This window comes from Alexandromys fortis, unplaced genomic scaffold (assembly GCF_014885135.2).
Source record: "Alexandromys fortis isolate MF-2015 unplaced genomic scaffold, M_Fortis_MF-2015_v1.1 scaffold_36, whole genome shotgun sequence".
Classification (NCBI taxonomy): Eukaryota; Metazoa; Chordata; class Mammalia; order Rodentia; family Cricetidae; genus Alexandromys; species Alexandromys fortis.
This window is the reverse complement of record NW_026067915.1, coordinates 479,706-503,419: the sequence shown is the minus strand read 5'-3', so window position 1 is coordinate 503,419 and position 23,714 is coordinate 479,706. Positions and strand designations below refer to the sequence as shown.

The following is a 23,714-nucleotide window of genomic DNA, read 5'->3' as shown; positions in this document are numbered from 1 at the left end:
GTCCCATGACTGTTTAGCCCCAAAGAAATCACACAGAGGTCTATATTAATGATAAACTGATTGGCCCATTAGCTCAGGCTTCTTATTAACTCTTATAACTTATATTAGCCCATTATTCTAGTATATGTTAGCCACATGGCTCGGCACCTTTTTCAGCAGGGCAGGTCACATCTTCCATCTCCCGTGTCTGGGCAGGACTCCAGAGGAATGGACTTCCTCCTTCCCAGAATTCTCCTGTTTTCATTGCCCTGCTTCTACTTCCTGCCTGGTTGTCCTGCCTCTACTTCCTGCCTGGCTACTGGCCAATCAGCATTTATTTAAAACATAATTGACAGAATGACAGAATACAGAATTGTCCCACACCACTGCTGGTCCCTGTCTTCGAGGTGGGATGAAAGGTGCATGCCATTGTACCCAGCTTGCTCTTGCTTTTCTTTTCTTTTTTTTTTTTTTTTTTTTTTGGCTTTTTTGAGATGGGGTTTCTCTGTAGCTTTGGCGCCTATCCTGGAACTAGCTTTTGTAGATCAGGCTGGCCTTGAGCTCACAGAGATCCTCCTGCCTCTGCTTCCTGAGTAGTGGGATTAAAGGCGTGTGCCACCACTGCCTGGCTCTCACCTTGCACTTTCTAAAATAATTGTAGGCATTATCTATTGGAATATATACTATGCCTTAGGATAGACTGAGTTAGACAAGTGGAAATAAGTTTCTTTACTACAGGTCTCATAAAACCCTTTACTTACAGTGTATATTAGGAGCACATTAGTAGAGTATATTGTTAGGATTTCCCCAAAGAACCATTTTGGCCAATTCATTTTGAGCTGTGTTCCATAGAAAACATTCAGAAAAATATTGCATAATACATGCAGAAAAGAACACTGCTTGGTACAAGTTGTGGCTCAGTCAATGTTATTTCTTTTTATTGCCGTGTAAGCTTCTTTAGTGTTTTTCTAAGTAACTTTGAACATTTGCTTCTGAAGGGGAGAAAGTATTTTCCAGAGTGCCTTTTAGACTTTGTGATAACAGTTCCTAGCAGCAGAGACAGGGGAAATAGGGCAGCAGCTTTACTTTGAAGCTCAGATCAGTGAAACCTGGCCTGACTTAGTGTATTAGTTAGGGTTTCCATTGCTGTGATGAAACACCAAGACCAAAGCAAGTTGGGGAGGAGAGGGTTTATTTGGCTTACACTTCCACATCACAGTCCATCATCAAAGGAAGTCAAGACAGGAACAGTCAACTGGTGCAGGAACCTGGGGGCAGGAGCTGATTCAGAGACCGTGAAGGGGTGATACTGGCTGGCTCACCGTGGCTTGTTTCCTTATAGAACCTAGGTCCACTAGCTCAGGAATGGCACCACCCACCATGGCCTGGGCCCTCCATAATCACTAATTTAAAAACTGCCTACAGCCCAGTATGAAGGCATTTTCTCAGTTGAGGCTCCCTCCTCTCTGATAACTCCACTTCGTGTCAAGTCGACATAAAACTAGACAGCACAATTAGCATGTGGCATTGCCCACCGAGGCCTTCCCTGAGAACAGATACTAGACGCCCAGACTAGCACGGTCTACAGCCTAAGATCCCCCATTAAAAAGGGCTAAAACATTTCAGCCAACTGTGGCTTTTAGAAGGACGACCCCATGTACAGAAAACCTTAATCAAAGGCCTGTTATATTTAGGCTTGGGCACAACACTTAACCTTTCTGGGGTCAGTATCTTTCAGGGAGGTTTGCAAACCTGGGAGGGCCAAGGCTTTCCCTGGGCAACTAGTGCTCTGTGGTCCCACTTCCCTGCTGGCTACCATCTAGAGATATGCCAAGCTTGGGGGCAGATGCCTTCAGTTACCCAACACCCAGCCAGTCTCAAAGTGCTCTGGATTCTGCTTTCTCTTGTTCCAGACTGAGGAGGCCAAAAGCGTGACCACACAAAAGCGTGACTGTGCATGTAGCAGGGGCGGGGGGGGCGGGGGGGGCAGGGGGAGGAGGTGAGAGGCGGGGACCATCACAATAGTGATGATGTCAATGGGCATTACTGCTGGAAAGCTGGTGGACACACTATGAACACTGTCGTGGTAGCTGCTGTTGCAGGTGAAAATAAGGGTTAGTGTTATGGTTTGAATACGTAATGTCTCCCACGGGCTCGTGTTGAATGCTTAGTCACCAGCCAGTGACAACATTTTTGGAGGTGAGAGCTACTTGGCGGAAGCAGGTCACAGGAGGTGTGTCTCCAGTCCCTCCCTTGCCCTTTGCTTCCTGTCCACCCTGAGACAAACAGCTTTGTCCTCACATATCCCTGCCATCATGATATTTGGTCTCGGCACAGGCCCATGACCAATAGAATCAAGGCCTGTCCCTTTCACCCTCGACCAGCAAGGAAAAACGCAACACCCGGAGCTCTTCTTGCAACAGTTTTCAGGACTTTATTCACAGCAATCTATCTCCCTCTCCTTCTCTTTCTCTCCTCTCTCCTCTTTCCTCTCTCCTCTTTCATTCCTCTCTCCCAGCCCTTAAGTAGGCATGGGCTGCCAACCCCGAACTGCCTGCCCATAGGTTCACACATATGCAGGCAGCTGATAATCATTGTGTGATCATAGCATAGGTCAGGCCTTAGCCATCTCAGGAGTTGATTATACATCTCCATCAGGTGTGACATCACGCAGCTCGCTACAAAGGCCAGTGAACTAAACATCTCTAAGTCCTCCCTCCCTCGAGTTGGTTTTCTGTTGACAAATACATATTTATATAAATGTTATATATAATATATGACATATATAATAAGATGTCCTATTGGAACTACACTGAAATGTACAGCGTGTGGCATTCAGTCCATTATCCTTGCTCTGAGTCATCCTCACCTTCCGTTTCCAGACCCTTTCCACCCCGGCCCATGGATACTCTTTACCTGTTTGTTATACACACTGACTTTCTGCTTCACCCAGTCCTTGACAGTCACCATTCTACTTTTTGTCTCTGGATGTGGCGACCCAGCATGCCTCATACACATGCTAAGGATTGGCAGGATCACATCCTTGTCCTTTCATAGCTGACTTATTTTTCTTAGCAATGGCCTTCCTTCCTTTTTAAGGCCGAATAATGCCTCACTGCGTTGTGTGCCATTTTCTGGTGTCATTCCCTCTGACGATATCTGGGCCTTCCCCTCCTTTGGCTGTTACAGAAAGGGCAGCTATGAGGGATCTGTAATTCTCTTTGGGTCCTTCTGTTCAGTTCCTTGTCTTAGCAATGCTGTGTCCTTTTGGTTCTGCTGGGTTAGAGCCTGGAGGCGGCTGAGCTCGTCAGGCCAGCCCCCTGGGTTACACCCAGTGCAGGTAGAGAAATGACTTGCTTGGACCATACCTGGCTAATGGCGGAGCCAGGCCTCAGCCTCCTGACCCCACTAAGCATGTTCTCCACCCTCTGATCTTGACTTCTACTTTGGTACAAGTTTTAAGTGTGCAGAATAGCTGTGGACACACACTTCTGTCCACTTACAAAGAAGCAGCTGTTCCTGGGCCTCCCCTCCTTACATGCGTCTAAGTTCACTCTCTTCCGTGCCAGCTTCTGGAATGTCCATTGCCACAAAACAGCAAAGAGCTATTCTCCAAACCCCTTCCTGCCCAGGAGCTCTCAGACCCAGGCTCCCAACCTAGTTGCTGTTCCTTGCTGTCTCCTCAGCAAGGGCTGTCTTGGTGAGGAGCGAAAGCCTAGCCATCTGTCCTCTGGCACCCTCAAAAACCAGGACATTTCCACCCTGGCTTCAGCTCAAAACTAGACACAAGTGCTCTTGTCTTCTCTGGGGGGCCTGGACCTGGCTTTCCCTGAACATTCGAATCCACACTCTTTCTGAAGAGCAGGAAGAGAGGAGGACATGGGAAGGGCAGGAAGGAACTGGAATGTTTTGAGAGCTTTTCTGGGCTGGGGCTTCAGCCCCGTGGTCATTTATGCTCACCACCCATGGTCAACAGTAGAGTGGGCTCATCAGATGCTCTCCAGCCAAGCACGGAGTACAGTCAGCAGTCAGTGCTGGCCTGTCCTACCCTTGGTCCTCTTTCCCAGAGACAGTGACTTGGGGAATTTCCCTCTTGCCCTGTGGGAGCAAGTCTGGCCCCTGACCTCAGGTGATGAATCCAGCCTTGCAGGTCTGTACACAACCCTTTCTCTTGGCAGTGTGAGCCATTCCTGCACAAATGCTTTCAGTGGGCTGGAGCTCCTTGATGTCCAGGGTGCTGGGGTCATGGCTAAATCTTTTCTTGCTGGTGATTGGCTCTTAGGACTGTATATTAGCAGAGGCTGCTGACCAGGCTTTCCTTGCTGACTAGAAGCCAGGCTGGGGGCCTGGCAAAGATTGTTCCTGCTGGTCCTGGCAGCTCTACTAGGGCAGGTGGGACACAGGGAGCTGAAGGGAGAGATGAATTTGCCTTGCAGTAGGTGCAGGTGCTCTGCATGGCTAATCATAAGGAGGCTCATAGGTGAGTTGAGGAGGTATCTGGATAGGACTGATGGCTTTGAGCCGAGGAGGGAGGTGGTATGGTCTGACTGGTGGTTTCAGGATTGCTCTGCCTCAGGTGTGGAGGAATCAAACCGGGTACAATGAGGTTGTGGCCTAGGGCTGTGTGTGTGTGTGGGGGGGGAACAAGAAGGGGGTAGATTCCAGATGTAGTTTGAGGAGGAACCACAGGGTTTGTGGGTGGAGAACAGGCATGGGACGGGCGAAGAGAAAATAAATTGTCGCGTGGGACTGGGAATCAAAAGACTAATTTTAGACTCGTCAAATATGAACTGTCTTTCATAGAAAGAGCAGAATCAAGGCGTTGCCTAGAGGACGTAATGGACTCAGAAGCGCAGAGGTATATCCACCATCAGGAGGAGGAGGGGTAGAACATGGGTTTCAGAGGGAGGGAGGGAGGGAGGCTGATTCTTTTCTCATATATTTTTCATTAAGATATAATTCACAGCTGGGCATGGTGGTGTACAGCTCTAATCCCAGCACTCGGAAGGCAGAGGTAGATGGATCTTTGTGAGGTCGAGGCCAGCTTGATCTACAGAGTAAATTCCAGGGCAGCCAGCGCTGTAAGACAGAAAGAAAAATCAACCAAATAAACAAACACATACACACAGAGGGGAAGAGATATAATCCACACGTACAATTGTGTTTTTAGCATACCTGTCAAAGTTGTTTTTCCATAAACCACCAATCGATTCACAAATTGATAATCACTAGAATCACAGCTATCGATTCCTGAACCATTCCTTCTCCCCCTCCCCACCCCCAGACCCCAAACTCCCCCGTCTACTCTCTGTGTTCTCACATCTCCTATGCATGGATCCTATAGCACTAGTCATCTGTGAATGGCTCCGGTGCTTGGCAGGTTTTGGTGAGCTGTAGTAGGCATTTAGAGTCTTCTCTTTGGTGTGTGGCTGACACTCTGGTGTATGGGCTTCACTCGTTCTTTCGTTGGTTCCTGGGGCTGTCTTCACTTCTTGGATCTTGGATGGATGGCATTGCTGGGAACACTCAGCTCTTGCTTTTGTGTGAACGTAAAACTTTCACTTCTCCTAGATGCGCTGCTAGGGGTCATGTGTTTAACATTACATCCCACCAGCAATGCACAACAGGCCCACAGACTCAAGGTGAGCTGTTTGGAGAAAACTGTGAAATTTATTCCGAGTCAGCTTTGTTTCCGAGATGAGGGTGGAGGGGAGAGTAATGGTTGCAGGAGAATAGGAAGCTAGCTGGTGATGGTGTGTTTAGAATCCCTAATGCTCAGGACCCTGTTAAAGGGAACCACCAGTGCATCCCTGCATTTTTGCTTCCCAGGTCTGCGTATCTGCCTGGGGGCAGGTGTGGAGTCTGGGAGACTGTGCTGGAGTCAGCTGGGAGTGGAGATGGAAAGTACAGCCTCAAACCTTCCAGGAGGGCTAGCCTCAGGTGTCTTTACCCTTCCTTTGTATCACCTGCCTGTTATCAGGCTTTGGCCTTGCTGCTGTTAGCTTCTCGCTTGTAGGCAGATAGTTGTAAGGAACAGAAAGATCTCAACGCAGAGGTGGGTTCAGCTACTCCGTGGCTCATTAGCATACCAGCCTGAAGCTTTCCAGCCTCAGTGTGCCTCAGTCTCCTCACCTGTAAGTGGCTGGCCTCCCAACGTGGCTTTGAGATGGAACCAGGGTTGTGGGCCAGCATTGTGTCTCTCCTTTCTTCCCTGCTCCCAGGGCTGCTCCCAGGCTCTGTTCTGTTCTCGTGATGCTCTGGCTCTGCTTCTGAGCCTCTGAGCCTCTGAACAGAGGCTCTGCCTCTGAGACCTCTGCTCCCCTCCGCAATTTCTTCTCTGTGTCTGGTAGTCTTTTCATCACTGACAGCACCCAAGAGGACAGTTTAAAAGGAAGAACGGTTTATTGCCGCTCACTGGTGCAGAGGGCCTGGTTGGCAGTCTGCTAGCTTCACTCAGTTCGGGCCCGAGGCAAGGCAGAACATCATGATAGCAGGAATATATAGAGCAGGAAGCTGTTTGCCAGGAGAGAGAGAGGTAGGAGGAAAGGGACCAGAAGCAAAAGTCCCTTCAAAGACCTGCTCCCAGTTGCCTGCTTTCTCCACCTAGGCCCTACACCGCCTCCCAAAATAGAGCCACCAGCTGGGAGCCAAGCCTTCAACACATTTTATATTCAAACCATAACATTCCCATCCCTGAGAGCAGCATCAGAGCAGGAGTGTCCCTGGCTCCTCTAAGAACTCCACAGTCACGGAACGTCTTCCCCAAGTGGGCACTCACACCTACGATTTGCACGCCAACCCAGGGGATCTTAGGCCTCACACACACCTACCCCCTCGGTCCCCTCTCTCCAGGCACTGTGACTGGAATAGTGTGGCATCAGGAACAGGCGTCTCTGGGGCTAGTAGCTGTGGACTATCACTTGCTGTTGTTCTTAAGCCTTCACGTGGAGGAAGCTGGTGTCGCTGCCAAAGGGAATCCTACCCCAGGGCCAGGGAGCCAGCTGTGAAAGCCAGTGCTTTGCAGATGAAAAAAAAAAATCCCCTTTTCTGGGAATAGTGAGTGGCTGATGCAGCTGGTCTTGCTGCCAGGCACCTGACCTTGCCCTGTGACACACCTGACCCAGAGAGTGAGCCCAGTTCCAACAGGAAGGAGCAAGCCTGTCCCTGTATGTTCAGTGGGATGACATGGTTTGATGCAAACCTATACCCAGAGGGAGATATAGGCTTCTCCACTTAACTTGCCTGAAAAATAGGATTGATCATCTTTCCTCCGCATGGGAGGTGTGGGGAGTACAGGAAGGCAACAATCTGTAGATGGGGTGCTTGTGGTCCTTGTGGATATGTCATCTCTAGAAGTCACTAACTTTCTTCTTCTGTGTCCTGGAACCCTTGATTCCCCCATCAGTGAAAGCTGAAAAGTCAGTTTTTAGTGCTTGCCCTTAAAGTTCAAAGGGCCATTTCACCAAAGTCTCGGGGGATGCATCCATGCTTTGCACACCTTTTGGGGCTCTCTTTGGAGTTGTATCTGGGGGAAGAACCCAGGGAGCAGTGCCTGGTTCCTGGTATTTGCCACTCCACCATGAAGTATAGAGCTGAGCCAGGTCAAGAGGCATAAATACAAACACAAATACGTACAAGCTGGAGGAAGATTTCAGAGATGGGAGTTGGAGGCTGAGACCTCCCATGAGGGAGGCCTCCTCAGAGGTCTGCCACCGAGCCAAAGGGCAGACGGGACATCTGGCGAGGAGGTGACAGGCTTTGGGACAACCAGCGAGGAGCAGAACAGACTTTTAAGTTGGCAGTCACAGCTTCAGCGTGTGTTTGGAATCTGGACAGCTAGTCTGGATCCAGGTGGCCAGATCCACATCTAGATGGATAAAGAGGAAGAAGAAAGGAGTGGGGCGGGGGTGGAGAAGGAGAGGGTGATGGGAGGAAGGGAGAAGGGAAGAGAACAGGAAACCGTCTTGACAGGGACGTCAGAGCCCCTGGCTGACACCCTCGATGCTGACTGCCCACCCACCTGAGACGTGTGATGCTGGCATGTGGGACTAGACCTAAGAACAGCCTCCACGTGTTTCCATCCCCAGCCTCTCTCTGCCTCCTGGTTCTGCCGGCATCAGCACACACTGGCAGGGCTCCTCTTCCCCCACAGTGAGTAAGGCTGTCCCCAGAGGCCTCCTACCTTCCTGATCATAGGGAAGGCAGGCAGTCACTTTCCTTAGAGCACAAGTGGGGTATCTTCAGCCTCCCCTAGGAAGGCCGGGTGGCAGGACATGGGCTGGGGTCTGTCCCAGGTGTTTCCAGGTGTGTGTCAGAGCAGCTGCATGTCTCCTCAGGCCAAGAATAACCTTCAGTCATTCGCGTCTTCAGTTTTACATGCAATTACTGGTGTATCAGGTTGTGTGTGTTTTGATCATTCATGGCTTTCTGTAATTATTTAAATGTTATTGGTATATATTATACAAAATAATGGGCCTTGTTTTGAGACTTCACACATGTACATAATTACTCCTGTTATCGTCTCTTGTCCCCCACCCCCTTTTTTCTTTCCAAATTGTCTCCTTTACACACACACACACACACACACACACACACACACACACACACACACACACACACACAGAGTGATAGAATCTCCCTAGCATACAGACCAGGATGGCCTTGAACTCAGTTTTCCTACCTCTGTCTCCTGAGTGTGACACCACTCCTGACTTTTTTTTTTTAAATGTAGATTCCACATATGAGACACAATGTGATTTTCATCTTTCTGCATCTGGCGTGTCTCACTTACTGGGATGATTTCTACCTCCATTTTCCTGCAAACAGCAGCATTCTGTTTCTCTTTATGCCTCTGTGGTACTGTAGTAGCGGTTTAGATTCGTTCAGGTATGTACTCAGGGGTGATACGGCTGGGCTGTGTAGTATTTCCATTCTTAGTCTTTTGAACAATTTCCATGCTGATTTCCATAGTGGCAGCACCCGTTTCTGTTCCGACAGCAGCATATATGGTTCCTGGTACCTGCATCTTTGCCAGTGTTTGGTGCCTTTTGCTTGATGATAGCCCTTCGTACTGGAGCAAGATAGGATCCCAGTAAACTCTTGATTTTCATTCCCCTCATTGCTAATGATAACATACGCTTTATGATTCTACTTTTGAGAACTGTTTCCTATGTGAATTTTAGAATTTTTTTCTAGTTCTGTATAGAATGTCATTGAAGTTTTGATAGACTTATCTCTGCCATCTTGTTTCACGGCTACTTTTTGTTTTGTTTTTGCCTTGTTGCACATCGCCCCATGTGCTTTGTTCTCTCGAACTGACTAGGAAGTCCGAGGTTTTATTTCTGTTTTTCAGAGTTATGGTATAGACATTAGAGTATGCCTACTTGTGTTTTCCTATCAACATCAGGATATAATCAGGTTCTGTAGCCTCTTCCCAGAGAAAGCAAACTTCAGGCAGGGTTAAATATCCGTTAACCTTTGCCAGAATAAGGACATCACTTTACTACTGGGATTACTGAGGCTGGGAAGATGGCTCAGAGGTTAAGAACTTGTCTGCTCCAGCACAGGAGCTGGGTTGAGCCCCCAGCATTCACGCTGGGGAGTTCACAACGGCCAGCAACAGCTCCGACTTCTGGCCTCTGGGCACTGCACTCCTGGAACTTACCAACACACACACACATACAAAATTAAAAAGAATAATTTTAAAAGTTTAAACTAGTGTTTTCCTCCTCTTCAGATTTTAGAGATTTTTATATTTGGAAATAAAGCATTTCAGAGCCCTTCAGATGTTGAACTTGCTACTTAGGTATACTCAGCCTGTAGCCGATTACCTGTTCATGGCCCCCTTCTCACACAGGGTTCCTCATAGACGTTAGTTCTAAATTGTCATGTGTTCTCTTGCTCTGAATTTGCGCTGCTGCAGTTCTAACCTACCTCAGCCAGGCCAGGCAAGTGCTCTGCTGTTGAGCTAGATCCCGGACCCCTTTTACCTGTTTATTTTAAAGCAGGGCCTGGCTAAGTTGCCTGGGTTCACCTTAAACTTCCCGTCCTCCCCTCTTAACCTCATTAGTAGCGGAGAAGTCAGATCCAACCACCAAGCCTGGCTTCCAGAGTCTTCTAATTGAGCAATAAGTGTTCTCTTCATTCAAATGTTTTCCTGGCGGAGACCATTTATAATGCCGCTCATCCTTCTCTTTCCTGGATTTAGTTTTCACTTTGATGATTTATGTTCTCCAAGAGTTCTTTTAGAAAATGTGGGAATGCTCCTGCAGTGTCAGATATGGGCAGTTCCTTCCCAGGGGGCTTTTGTGTTATTGCTGTTTTTTTGAAGATAGAATGTCTTGTAGCCCAGGCTGGCCTTGGACTCCTGGTCCTTCCACATCCACCACCCAAGTGCTGGGATTGAAGGTGTGTGCCACCATGCCGGGCTTTAAGGGCGTCTCTTTTATTTTCAGATTCACATTGAGCTTTGATTTTTGAATGCTCCCTAGGTTATTTTTATAATATATTCACAGACTTTTAGTGCATATATTAACTACAGTATGAGTATTGTGACTTCTGCTCACGTTCATTTCTTCCCATGCACAGAAACCAATCATATCACTTTTGATAGGCAGCCAGAGTAGGCTTTACCTAGGAAGAAAGACAGGACTGGAAGATCCAGCCTACCTTAGAAGTGGAATCCTGAGGGGGCGGTCCTCAGATCCTCATTCTGTGGCTTTCCCTGCCTCCTGTCCACAAGTGATTCTACATGAGGACCCCTCCCCTCTTTCTTCTCAGGATCTGACTTGAGGTATTGCACGGGATCTGCCAGGCTCGTGTGAGAAACTGAGCCCCGCAAGCTCTGGCTTCTTCACTCGGTGGCTCAGCTTAGGGTCCCGCCGCATGCTCAGTACAGCCATGTCTTAGAAAGTGTTCAAATCTTGTCACTTTTCTCCCCAGCAGTGGTTCAGCCACTGCCCATCTCATGTTGCCTGGATGATCTGGAAGCCTCCTAACTTGTCCCCCACTCCCTAGCCTTGGACCAGCCTTCTTACAATGTCCTCTGGATCCTGTCTTAGCCTACATGCTCCACCGGGCCCCTGTCCTGCTCAAGATGAGGGAGAGCATAGGGCAACAGACTCTCATGGCCTTACCCACCCCCAGCCCACCAGCTGTTGGCCACACCTCTACCTCTGAGTTTTTTGGGTATTCCCTCTGCTGGAATGTTGCTTCCGGGGGTCATGTGACTCTGATCCCTCCTGCATTTATTCATTACTGAGAAGTTGCCTCCTGGGAGAGGGAGATAGCTTCTTGACCTATTCAGAATAACAACAAAGGCTGTAGCCACCCTTCCCCTGACTAGATTGACCCTCTACCATGTGTTCACCTCTGGTGAAGTCATGCCAGCCATTCAGTTGTTTATCTGCTTCACTACTGGATTTTTTTTTACCCCATTTACCTGTAACCAAAGATCCTACAGCCTGCCTGGCGTATAGTAGGTATTCAGATAGTTCTAAAATTAATAGACAAAATTACCTAACCTCCCAGCACTCGGGAGGCAGAGGTAGGTGTATCTCTGTGAGTTCGAGTCCAGCCTGGTCTACAAGAGCTAGTTCCGGGACAGGCACCAAAGCTCTAGAGAAACCCTGTCTCGAAACCCCCCCCCCAAAAAAAAATTACCTAACCTTGCTCTCCTTTAATTATTCAAATACAATACAGGTACTTTGGAGGTTGGCTCTCAACTAGACAGGAGTACTTTGTGTCAGGAAGGAAGAGTGAGCAATGGGGGTTCCTGAAGTAGGAGTGTGAGGGTGACAGGGGGCTATAGTGGCCCCCCAGCTACCACCCAGTTCCTGCCCCGGATGCCCCTTCCTGCCATTTCCATCCTAGGATGGTCCTTGACTACTGGAGACAATCCCTGTCCACACAGGGCTTAGGCCCTCCTCACTGGGCTGGTTTCTTTGGCGCACTCTCCACACCTGAAGGCCTCAAGGTGGAGGTCCTTTTTTCTGTATACGTGAAGGAGGAAATGGAGGTGCTGAGGGTCAGGTGCACCCCAGAGAATCCCAGTTTTTAAGGGCTAAACCAGGAATCCATGCCTAGCTCTGGGGTTCCCCAGAGGGACCTGTGAAAGCTGTCTCTGACTTCATGAGGCCATAGCGTCATGGTCCAGGGAGCACAGAGGCTGAAATGAGTCAGACAGAGCCTTACACAGAAGCAGCCTCTGAGGTGGCTGGAAGTCCTCCTCTGAGGACAGCTGGGACTGAGCTGCAGAGGGTAGTGGCAGCTGTAGCCTGGGGCTCTACAGTCTAGAGTGGCTCCATGGGATCAAGGGCAGCCCCTGAATGACCTAATTCCTCTCCAGTTCTAGACACAGCAGGGCAGGAGGAGTTCAGTGCCATGCGGGAACAGTACATGCGCACTGGGGATGGCTTCCTCATCGTGTACTCAGTCACTGACAAGGCCAGCTTCGAGCATGTGGACCGCTTCCACCAGCTGATTCTGCGTGTCAAGGACAGGTGAGAGCAGCAGACAGGACCTCCCTACTCCAGGAGAGCACCATCCTCCCTCTCCCTCCCTGTCCTCCTCTCTACCCCTCCCCCTCTTCCTTCCTTCCTTTTCTCTGCCCCCCCCCCATCTTCCATTACTTCCTCTAAGGTCTTCCCTGACCCTTTCTTGGTTCCTAAGCTGCTCCCAAGACTCCAACACTCATGCCCCTCCTGTTTTCAAAAAACGTCCCTCAATCAAGGAATCGTGGGTATTGTCTTTGCTTTCCAACTCCAATTTAACCAAATTGCATTATATGCAAAGAAAAGTGAATTTCCCCTCCAGAACACACTGAAATTGGCTAAATTGCATTTGACTATGAGATTTACAAGTTGCACATTAAAGGCTTTTTTTTTTTCCCCCTTCACACCCTATAACAATTAAATCACCTAGTGTCTGTTCTAAGCCCATCTAACACTGCCAGTCAAAGAAGCAATGCAGAAAGAAAAAAATAAATGCCGGAAAACAGCAGGGTTTGATTAAATCCCAGTAGAGATGGAGAAATCTAGTCAATCGCCATCCCACAGGGAAGGGCTTGTAGCTTTTCGTAGCAGAGAGGCACATGCTTGCAGAGCAGGCTGCAGGTGATTGATGTGCATTCAGCCCATGAATATACGAACCTCAAAGGAGACCCCTGAGTGGTCCAGGGGTGGGGAAATCTTAATTTACTTGCTAATCAAAGAAATAAAAAGTAGCATTTTTTTTCTTACAAATCACAGGGTATTTTTCTTATGAAAATATCTAATATTGCCCAAAGTGCCATGGGGCTGAAGTTTTGTTTGGTTCTCATGTCAGTTGCTGACGGGACACGCCTCACCGTCCGGCACTTCCTCTTCTTGGAGCCATCCTTATTTTGCAGCTGCCATGTGTGCAGTACCAGCCCTGTCCCTGGTGCTCTCCATGGGCTGAGAACTGCAGTAGCTTTGCATGGTTTGCATATCAGAGTATTGGAAAGCTGAGGAGTGTCTCTGGGAAGCCAGGCTCCTCACCAGCTGCCTCAGGCCAGCCTCAACACTAGCCTTGCAACACACCCCAGGCTCCTCCTTCCCAAGCCCTTATCTCCTCTGGAAAAGAGGAGGTGCACCTTGAGCTGGTGGTGTAGGAAGATGCATCTCACGTGGCTGTTGTTCTCCTGTTTCGCAGGGAGTCGTTCCCAATGATCCTTGTGGCCAACAAGGTGGATTTAATGCACCTGAGGAAAATCACCAGGGAGCAAGGAAAAGAAATGGCAACCAAACACAATGTAGGTGTGTGTGCATGTGCGCACATGAGCGTGTATGCGTGCGTGCGTGCTTCTGTGTGTGTGTGTGTGTGTGCCATGCGCACGTGCACGTATGTAGGCACGTGCTCTGGGGACCTCAGGACTGTGTGTGACAGCCCATATGTCATCCCTCCTGCAGTGCTGGTCTCTGGAAATGGAAGTAAGACCTCCCTTCTCCTGAGAAACAGAGGCAGAGAGGCCACAGGGTACATTGTGGCAGGATATTATTTGAAACGAGCAGCAGGCCAGTGAGAAAGCACCTTCTACAGCCATAAGAGGCTCTGGGGAGGTGGGAGGGACAGCTTCCTTCAGAGTGGCCTGGAAGCTGTGGGGTTCCATGGAGGGCTGCTCTGCCTGGGGCAGCACATAGCCAACATTGGGCCATGCAGAGGTGGTAGCTCTTCCGGCTGGCTCACAATCTAGCTCTTCCGGCTCATGCATGAGAAACCTGGTGATGCTGAGTCACAGCGATCTGTTCTGTTCACTGAGTCCGTGCCCAGCACTGTACTGGGGGAGCGCGGTTATCAGATCCTCTACCCTTACAGCACAGACATCATTATCCCCTCTTGGTAAACATTAAAACTGAGATGGCTCCAGCTATAATCTGTCACAAGCATGTTAGCTTTCTGAGTTCAGTGCAGTGTGCTTGCCCTCTGGACGGTGCTGGGTCAGTCTCTGTTCCCCATCCCCATTTGGCACAGTGCACTGGGTCCTGTCTGCTGGCTGGAAAGCCTGATGCAAGGCAGCCCCATCTCTGTCCACTGGCCTACTCTCCACATAGAGAAAGGCATGCTGGGAGCTAGTTTTGCCTGTCTGTTTTCTGTATTTATTCCTTTATTAATTCCATCATCCTAGGTCCTGGGGAACAAGAGTTCCCTGCTTTTGGTGGAGACGGGCAGTAGGCAAAGTAAATTAGTTTGAGGTTGACACATCCTGTGGGAACAGGCACACCAGGAGAGGGGGGTGAGGACAGGGCAGAGGAGGTACCTTTTAAATGGGGTAGGGTGGGTCCAATTCACCAAGGACTTAAGGAGGCAAAGGGATGGCCAGACAGATATCCAGGAACATCCTAACAACAGAAATGATCTGTGCAAAAGCCCTGAGGTTGGTGTTTGCGAGCTAGCGAACAAGCTGCCGTGGCTAAGCAGGTGGAGGCGGGTGAGTAGTCAGAGAGTTGTAAGGAGTTGTGGCTCTTACAGAGGCTGAGGAGGAAAGCCACTGGATGGTTTAGAGAGAGGTGTGACGTGTGGCCGAGCAGCTTCTCTCCTGTGACGTGTTGAGAATAGTCCACTGGGAAAGGAGAAGAGCGGAGAATCATGCAGGGGCTGCCCCAGTATCACATGAGGCCGAGCAGTACGTGAGGGTGGCAAGGTTTGGCTGTGCTTCTAAGCACCAGCAGCATTTGCTCATAGACTGTATATGGGGTGAGAGAAAGAAAGTTGGGTCCATGTGTTCTGAGGCCCCTAGATGCTGAGGATTGCTGAGCTCCCGAAAGTGTAGGATGCCCAGCGGCTCCGACTGTAGGTAGTCTCCTGCCTCTCTTCCGCATATGTCCAGGGCTGCATAACATCCTGATCCATAAGTCAGGTCCTACCTGGTTCTTATCAGGGATGCTTAACATGGGTAGACACGGCATCCAGTTCGCAAGACGCCCCAAAGCTGACGTAGCGCACAGCTGCCCAAGTGGAGAAGCAGAAGGCTCACACTGACTCTGCTGGCCTGGCAACGTGGAGTTCTTGCAGGCATGCCATTCTGAGCTCTGTCTCCACACTGCCGGATGGCGCTCGCCTCTGAGAGTTAACTCAGCAAAGGCAAGAAGAAGGAAACCTGGGAAGCCAAATAACCATCCTACTGTGGAGGGTATTGTCCTTTCAGGGTTATCAGAGGCTCAAATAAAAATGATAAAGGCCTGAGCTGGGCCCTCTGTGTGTTCCTGCACTACATTGAGGCCTGTGCTGAAGCCACTGCAGTGTGTGGACGCTGGACTTCACACATATGGATGCTGACCCCTGTGTCAGGGCAAAGCTTCCCGACAGCTGCTCCAACGCCTCAGCTCGCGCTGCCAGTCTCCCCCTGCACTTATTTCCCGTGCTTAGCTTCTTTAAGTGTGTTAGAATAAAAGGCGCTAATTTTGTGATCAGGAAAAAAATAAATGTTATGAAAAATAGCAAAGCCCTTTGGCCTAACCTCAGCCAGTTTACCCCTCCCCCACCTTCCAGGAGGCCAGGGATGTGTGGAGGGATGAGCCCTTCCTGACTCTCTGGCATACCTTACCTCCCAGAGTCTGTTCTACTCAGCCTGTCCAAGGCATGGTATGGAAGTGGCCTATGAGGTGGCAGTCACAGCTCCCGTGGGCTGCTCCCATCGGCCTAGGCTGGAGAGCTGGGGGTAAGGGACCAGGGTAACCCGGGTCCAGAAGTCCAGCAGACTTCTCCTCAGCCTTCCCACTGAACTTCACTCTGGAGGAGCTCAGAGCAAAGGTCAGATCAGAGGTCACGCCCAGAAGAGGACCGAAGAAGGCACAGTATGCCTCAGTGTGGGAAGCGAAACAGTTTGCTCTTGGGTATAAAAAGACTAACTGGGTTCTATTTCAGGGAGCTATTATCTTTGCCTGGAGAACAGGAGGGGCTAGAGAAGCCATTAGCGACACTCTCCAGCCTTACAAGGCAAGAAGCCCTAGAACCTTGTGGGGGTTCTTTCTGATCCTCAGAACCTCTAGAGTGTCCATTTTAAAGGTGGAAAAGGACTTCGTGGGTCATGGTGCCAGGTTGACCAAGCTGAGCTTTGCCTTCCAGATCCCGTATATAGAAACCAGTGCCAAGGACCCGCCTCTCAACGTGGACAAAGCCTTCCATGACCTCGTTAGAGTAATTAGGTAAGCCTTGTTCCCTCTGTGACAGCTGTGCCCCTCCCTGGCAATGACCTCTGGAGTGGAAGGGGCAAGCCATATTGCAATAATACAAGAACACAGCTCCTGTGCTGGGCCAGGAGCCTGGGCAGTGCCAAGCCTGATTTGCCATTTCTTGTACGTCTTTGCATTTCCCCCTGTGCTACCTCCATCTCTGTGCTGCCCCCAGATATAATGGGACGGGGGTGTGGAGCCTGCAGGCATGATGTGGAGATCAGGTATCCTGATACTCTCAGAACCCCGAGCTTTCAACATATCCCATACATCAAAGATCAGGCCCCTCTTTCTGCCCCCTGAAACAGACAATTATGGCTCCTGGGCTCGAATTCCAGAGGCACTCGTGTGTGTGTGTGTGTGTGTGTGTGTGTGTGTGTGTTCCCAGATTCACAGCCTGTGGGTCTTCAAGTGCCAGCAGCCCCGAGAACAGACTCCTGAACGTTCCTTTAAGCCCTTTCTCACTTCATGTTGGATAACCGAAGCTGCCTCCCGGCTGTGTTCCATGCCACCATCTAGTCCGTCGTATTCTAACCATTTTACATTCCCAACACTTAAACCCCTGTCTGCAGTACCTTATGTGGGTGACTCGGAGCTAAACTTGTCATGGTGCCCCATGTTTACCACCTCTTGGTCCCCTGCCATGTGTACACCCCCGCTTCTAGCCCCACACTCTGCTGCATTGCCTGATCCCCGTGTTAGTGCCGGAAGTGATTTGCCCCCCACACTGCTGTGTACTGCTCTGGGCTGGTGGCACCAAAGGTACCCTTTGGACCTGGGAACGGTTAAGGGAAACTGTGTAACAGGCTTTTGCACTCAGTTGACCAGTTATCTAAAATATGGAAAATTCAAAAACGGAAGTCAATTCCATTGTAAAGCTTGGTGGCGCTTACAGTCTGAATAAATTAGTCACCACCTGATGTCACTGATTTTGTCAGGTGACTCTGGTTTCCCTTTCCTTCCTCTCCAGTCTTCATAGACTAAGATGCTTCATAGCCTGGTCTCCTTGGGTGGCCAGGACAGCAGCACCCTCAAGCTCTCCCTCCATCCCAGGAGTCACAGAGAGGGGACAGAGGAGGAGAAAAAGCTTGAACTGACTTTGTCTTTCGGCCCTCCATTGTTCAACAGGCAACAGATTCCAGAGAAAAGTCAGAAGAAGAAAAAGAAAACGAAATGGCGAGGAGACCGGGCCACTGGCACTCACAAACTTCAGTGTGTGATCTTGTGACAGCCTGAAACCCTGGGCATAGCAACCATGAACTGCTAGCCCCCGGGACCAGCCCACTGCCTAACTGCACTGAGAACCGTTTCTTACCGCAGCCCTTGGCTCCCAGTCCGGACTGGGCACAGGAAGGGGGCCTGGCAGGATGGGTAGGAGCAGACAGGGTCTGGCTTTGCCACCTCTCCCAGGAGACAAGCAACAGCTTCTAAGCCCAGTACCCAGTCTCTTGGTGGATGTGCTGTTTCTTTTAAGTACATAGGGCTGATTTGCTGTGGAAGTGTTTATCCACACCCAATATACTAGACAAGCCATGAACAAGCTTCCTCCCCGACCCCGTCCCCAGTGTCTGAGCTCTGATGTCTTTTGTAGATTTTTAAATTATTTGAGTAATGATTATTTTATTAAAGAGGTCTGTGCCCACTGCCTGGAAAAGCCCCAGGTCTTCAACGGACCTCTCGGATAGTGTCTGGAACAGCGCTCTTGTCTTTCTAACTGAGAGTTCCTAGCAGTGCCAAACTCCATCCAGAATGAATGACTGAAATGGCAGAAGTTAGCGGAGGCCTTGGCAGAAGCCTGGGGTGGAGTCAAACCCAGGAAGCAAACCCCAGAGACCGAAGAGAGGGCCATGGATTTATCTGGAGGATGTCGGTGTAGTTGAAAATGCAGAGGTTAGAAAAATCCCCTCCCTGCTACCCGCCCCACCCCCACAGCCATTGAAGTGAGAGCTAACTGGGACCATCTCACCCCTAAAGATGACCATTTCCTTATCCTGAAAGTGGGTGAGATCGTTTGCTTTTCAGGCAATGGGTAAATGCTGTGTTCAGATGCGGACAGGGCCCTGAGCTTCTCAGATGTGTCCCTTCCTGCTTGCTCACTCCTGTGTGTTGCTGTGCCCCTGACACAAACACAGGGGCATGTCCAAGGAGGTGACTGTGACACCATCGGTAAAGCTGTTGTTCTGTGATCGCTCTTAGCTGAAAGCACTCAACACTATCTCCCCCCCCCCCCCCCCCCCCCCCCAACCCGCCCCCCCCCCCCCCCCCCCCCCCCCCCCCCCCCCCCCCCCTCTCCCCACCCCACGCCCACCCCCCCCCCCCCCACCCCCCCCCCCCCCCCCCCCCCCCCCCCCCCCAACGCCCCCCCACCCCCCCCCCCCCCCCCCCCCCCAAGCATCAGGACCTGAAGCCATCTCCACCCGAGTCAGCTGACTGCCACCTTTCTAAGCCCAGCCAATGAGCACACCCCTCTGGCATCAGCTGACCACCACCTTTCTAAGCCCAGCCAATGAGCACACCCTTCTGGCATCAGCAGTGCGGCTGCCTCTTGGCGCACACTTCCACTGCCTTAGATCTTCTGTCTCCTGTCTTAGATCACAGGGGAAAGGAAAGTTGAGCAGGTAACACAGTCCCTACACTGCTTCAGTGGGGACACTGCTCCCCCACCAGGGTGCATCCTTCCCTCTCTGCTTCTGTTGGTGGCGTAAAGATTGAGTTTTTCCTGGTGGCTTCTGGGTTAGGGGGACCGAGGGGACAAGATGCACTCTGTGGGAGGGTCACAAGAGAAGGCAGTGCAGCCAGTAAGCAACATGGAAGGCCCCCACCAGGTGGCTGGGCCACTCTGGAAAGAGACTCATGGAAAGAAATCCAAGGCGAGTGAGCACCAAGCGGATGTCCAGCCTCATGATTCTTTTCAACCCAAAAAGTCCTAACTTGTTGACACGCAGGACCATCGTCACCGAAGGCCCCATCCAGGGGACAGTTCTGCTACAGAAGGAAGTGATTGCTAGCTAAAGATCAAACTTCTAACCTGTCAAACTGCCACCCTCCGCCCCACATTTTTCTGTTCCTAAAAAGGGTACCAAAGAGCATTTCAGATGAGGTATCTCACCATTTCCCAGATCCTGTAATACTTAGGAATTTTTCAACACTAAGAGGACCGGGCTTTCTCTGGCCTTAGGCTCCCGGAGTCGCACCCACTGCAGTTGCCACCTGGAGAGGTGCAGGCTGCTCCCCATGGAATACGGAGATGGAAGGCCCTGCACTCGGGGGAACAGCCACTACCAGAGAGCCCATCTCCTGCCCACAGCACCCCTGCATCTGGAGCCACACCTCCACCGTGCTAAATAGGGACTATCACTGGAAGCAGAGCAGTTGCCCTGAGTCACACAGGTGACTAGAAGGAGGCTCCCAGTACTCCTGCCCCTCTCAGAAGAGACAGTGCATCCAGGCCCATCATCCGGGACATCCATCCTCAACTGCCCACATGCTAAGCTAACATCTGGCCTTCTGCAGTCTCTGGCTCAGGGCTGATGGTAAACGTTCATTTCCCAGATTCCCATGTTTCCCGTAAGTGAGATAGGTAGGTAACACTCCAGAATTAGAAAGGAGCCCTTCAGCAGAGTCTCCAGAGAGCCCAAGTCAAGTATGCTCAGCGCACCTCTATCACCAGCCAACAGGAAGCCTGGAAACCTGGTTGGCCATGACACCGTGAGACCTTTGAATCTGCAGCCGAGTTCTCATTCTGAGGTTCCCTCTAGTTTTTCAGAAACCTGTTCCTATCACATCCCCTGAAGTTCACCCTCTCAGGAATCCCCTCACCCCTGCGCCTCTTTTGTGTGCTCCCATTTTCTCCCATGACTCTGACGCCTCCTTGTGGGCTCCTTTTCTCCCCCTGGTCATTCCTTCTCCCCCAGAGTGGGGCTATGCCTTGGCTACATCCTTCCCAAGCACTTTGCCACACAGGGGACATCAGGATGTTTGCCTTAGGAGTTTCCAGCCTCCCCATGGCTCTTGCTGAGGAGAGTACCTGATGGAATTAGTGTACCTGTCTTGCCTGCCAGGAGATGTGACCCACTAACCCATGCCAACTCTACCCCAGAGCCCCTCAGACCCTGCTACCCCAAGTCCAGAGCCACAGAGGGGTCCCTTCCTTTAGCAGCCCACCTGGTTGGAGACTCCACATTGGCTGGGGTTTACCTAGAATGCCAGATACTTGAAACACTGAGCCCTTTGAGTGACAGTATTAGCAGGTGGCCATTGTCGTGAAGCGAGAGTGATCCCTGGACGTCTTGACGATGCTTGAGCCTTTTATGTAACTTTTTATCAAGTCTTTGTGTATCTCTACTTATTAATAAAGAAACAAAGAGAAATGCTGTCCTTTTTCTTCTTGCTCGAATATCCCTAGTTTTGTGATTTATCAGTCCTTTATCCAAACTCTCATCTTTCCCAGAGCACGGCCTTGGGCTTAGCCCAACCCAAAGCCCACTGATAGCCATGGGGACGTCTGCAGGAAACCACTTCCTCTGCTGCACACCATCTGCCCCTCTGTCTTTTGTGGGAAACTGTTCTTATATTCCATGGGATTTGTGACCCCCACCATGACTATTTCACCCAGCTCCTTGCTTCCAATTCTCAACCCCAAAGTCTTGGACTTGCCCTTCATCCAGCCGACCCTGTCTTGTAAGCAAAGACTGTTGATTCCCCCTGCAAAATACGTCTAGAAGCTACCCTTTCCAGCTACCTCCACTGCTGACGTTTGAGCCGATGGTGCCTTTGTTCATGTCTTGTTCTTGTCTTCCCACAGTTCCTTCTCAGCACAGCCGGCAGGGAAGTTGGGGGAAATTTATGAACTTATGTCTCCACTTTGTGTACCCTATCCTCCACCTAATAGCTCCCCCTTATTTTACAGGGGTGCCAAGGTGGGCTGTGTCTTTACGCATGAGCAACAAATGCGTAGATGGCTGTTAGCTGCAAGAGGAGAGCATCGGAATGTTCCTGCCCTTCCCATCAGACACTCACTGAGTTCTGAGCCCCACAGACGTCACAGAGAACATCAAAATCACAGACTAGTGAAGACCAGTCACATACGAGGCCCACTAATTCCATCGCTGTTAAAGAGTGAAGACGTCTCTCCTAGGTCTGTCTAATCTATAAAAGTATGAGCCTCGTTCCCGCCACACACACACACACACACACACACACACATACACGTGCATTCACTTTTGAAGGCAAGAGGTCAATGTCAGGCGTCCTCCTTGGTTGCTCTCCACTTTTTTAAAACGCGGTCTCTCACTGAACCTGCAGTGCGTCAGCTGGCGAGGCTGGGCTGGCCGGTAAGCTCCAGGGGTCCGACTCTGCCTCGCCAGTGCTGTGAGGACGGATGTACGCTGCTCGCCCAGCTTTTGCCCAGAGGCTGGAACTCGGGTCCTCATACAGACACTTTATGCTGTCCCTCCTTCCATCTCCAGAAGGACTGTTTGAAGAAACCGCTTCGGTTTCCTTCGAAGGGGTGGAGTGTCGAGGCCCCGGATGTCACAGACATCAACGTTGTCATCGCCCTACAACTCTGACCTGCAGACCCAGGCCCTGTCACTAGGCCCTGAGTCAGAATCTTCATTTTGAACAAGATCTCAGTGATTCCGTGTACACAGTGACTTGAGCACCATTGCCCTAGAAGAAGTTCAGCCCAGGTTCGCTGCCTCTGGACCAAGTTCCACCTCATCCACTCAACCTGTGGGTCATGACCCCTTTGGGGGTTGAGCAGCCCTTTCACAGGGGTCCTCTAAGACCATCAGAAAACACAGGTATTTGCAGTATGATTCATAACAGTAGCAAAATTACAGTTATGAAGTAGCTGTGAAAATAATGTTATGGTTGGGGTCACCACAAATGAGGAACTGGATTAAAGGGCCGCAGCATTAGGAAGGTTGGGAAGCGTTGTGTTGGAGAAGACTTGGCTGTCAACAGCTGCGAGAGGCTGCCTAGCCACACCATGAACTCAGAAGTGTCCTCCCATAGGTGACACGTGCAACCATTAATCAGAGGATGATTTCACATCAGTTAAAGGATGAACGGGCTTCCAGGGTTTTGTTTTTTACTCTTGGGTTTTTCTTAAAATGTAGGCAATGCCAGCTGTGATGGTGGACACCTTTAATCCCAGCACTCAGGAGGCATAAATATGCAGAATACCTGTGAGTTTAGAGGCCAGCCTGGTCTATACAGTGAGTTCCAGGCCAGTAAGAGCTGCTTAGTAAGACCTTATCTTTAAAACAAACAAAAAAAAAAGCAATGATCTTGCAGATAAAATGGAATCTCCCTATCTGCCATCTGGGCTGAGAATTCTTGGGGCATCTAAATAAAGGGTAGAGCATTCTATGCAAGTGAGAGACTCGTTCCCAGGATTTTCATCTCTGTAGCTTCTGGGGCTCCAACATCACGCCGAATAACTAACATCACTATGCTCAGGTGAACATTTAAGCATAAAAAAGGGGGCTGAGTTCACAGTAAGCAAAGAACCTACAGTCTTTCAGTGCAGAGTGCAGCTGGCCACACTCATGCAAATCCTATTTCTGTTTGGTTCTGAGACCGATTGCTCGGGCCGACTAACAGAGGTAAGATCCTGGATAAGGGCAGTCATGATTCCCTGCCCTGTGGAAAGTCCAAGGTCCTCCCCCCTCAGTCCAAGGTCCTCCCCCCTCCGTCCATGTCTAGGAAGGTGAACATCCAAACTGGCTAGGCTCCCACCAAGCCGGAACATGAGGTAGGATCAAAACCCCTTGCCATTGACCTTGGCTTCTCATCAGTCCTCATTGTTTGCCATGATCAGAGAGTCCGGTTTTATCCCATGCTTTTTCAGTCACAGTCCAGCTGGCCTTGGTGAGCTCCCAATAGATCAGCCCCCACTGTCTCAGTGGGTGGGTGCACCCCTCGTGGTCCTGACGTCCTTGCTCATGTTCTCCCTCCATCTGCTCCTCATTGGGACCTTGGGAGCTCAGTCCAGTGCTCCAGTGTGGGTCTCTGTCTCTATCTCCATCCATCACCAGA

General features: G+C 50.4%; 1 protein-coding gene across 3 annotated transcripts in view; it reads left to right on the top strand.

The window, feature by feature from the left end:
* Window positions 1–23,708, top strand: part of Mras (muscle RAS oncogene homolog) — a 56,211-nt gene extending 32,503 nt beyond the window's left edge. For 2 of the 3 annotated variants that reach the window (XM_050139393.1, XM_050139391.1), the window contains exons 3-6: window positions 12,326–12,479; window positions 13,651–13,750; window positions 16,564–16,643; window positions 21,580–23,708. In XM_050139393.1, coding sequence (XP_049995350.1) covers window positions 12,326–12,479; window positions 13,651–13,750; window positions 16,564–16,643; window positions 21,580–21,817 — 572 coding nt within the window. In that variant the 3' untranslated portion in view covers window positions 21,818–23,708. Of the gene's footprint in view, window positions 1–12,325; window positions 12,480–13,650; window positions 13,751–16,563; window positions 16,644–17,798; window positions 18,907–21,579 lie in introns of those variants that run through there. The other variant, XM_050139394.1, reaches the window with a different exon arrangement.
* The last annotated feature ends 6 nt before the right edge of the window (window positions 23,709–23,714 follow it).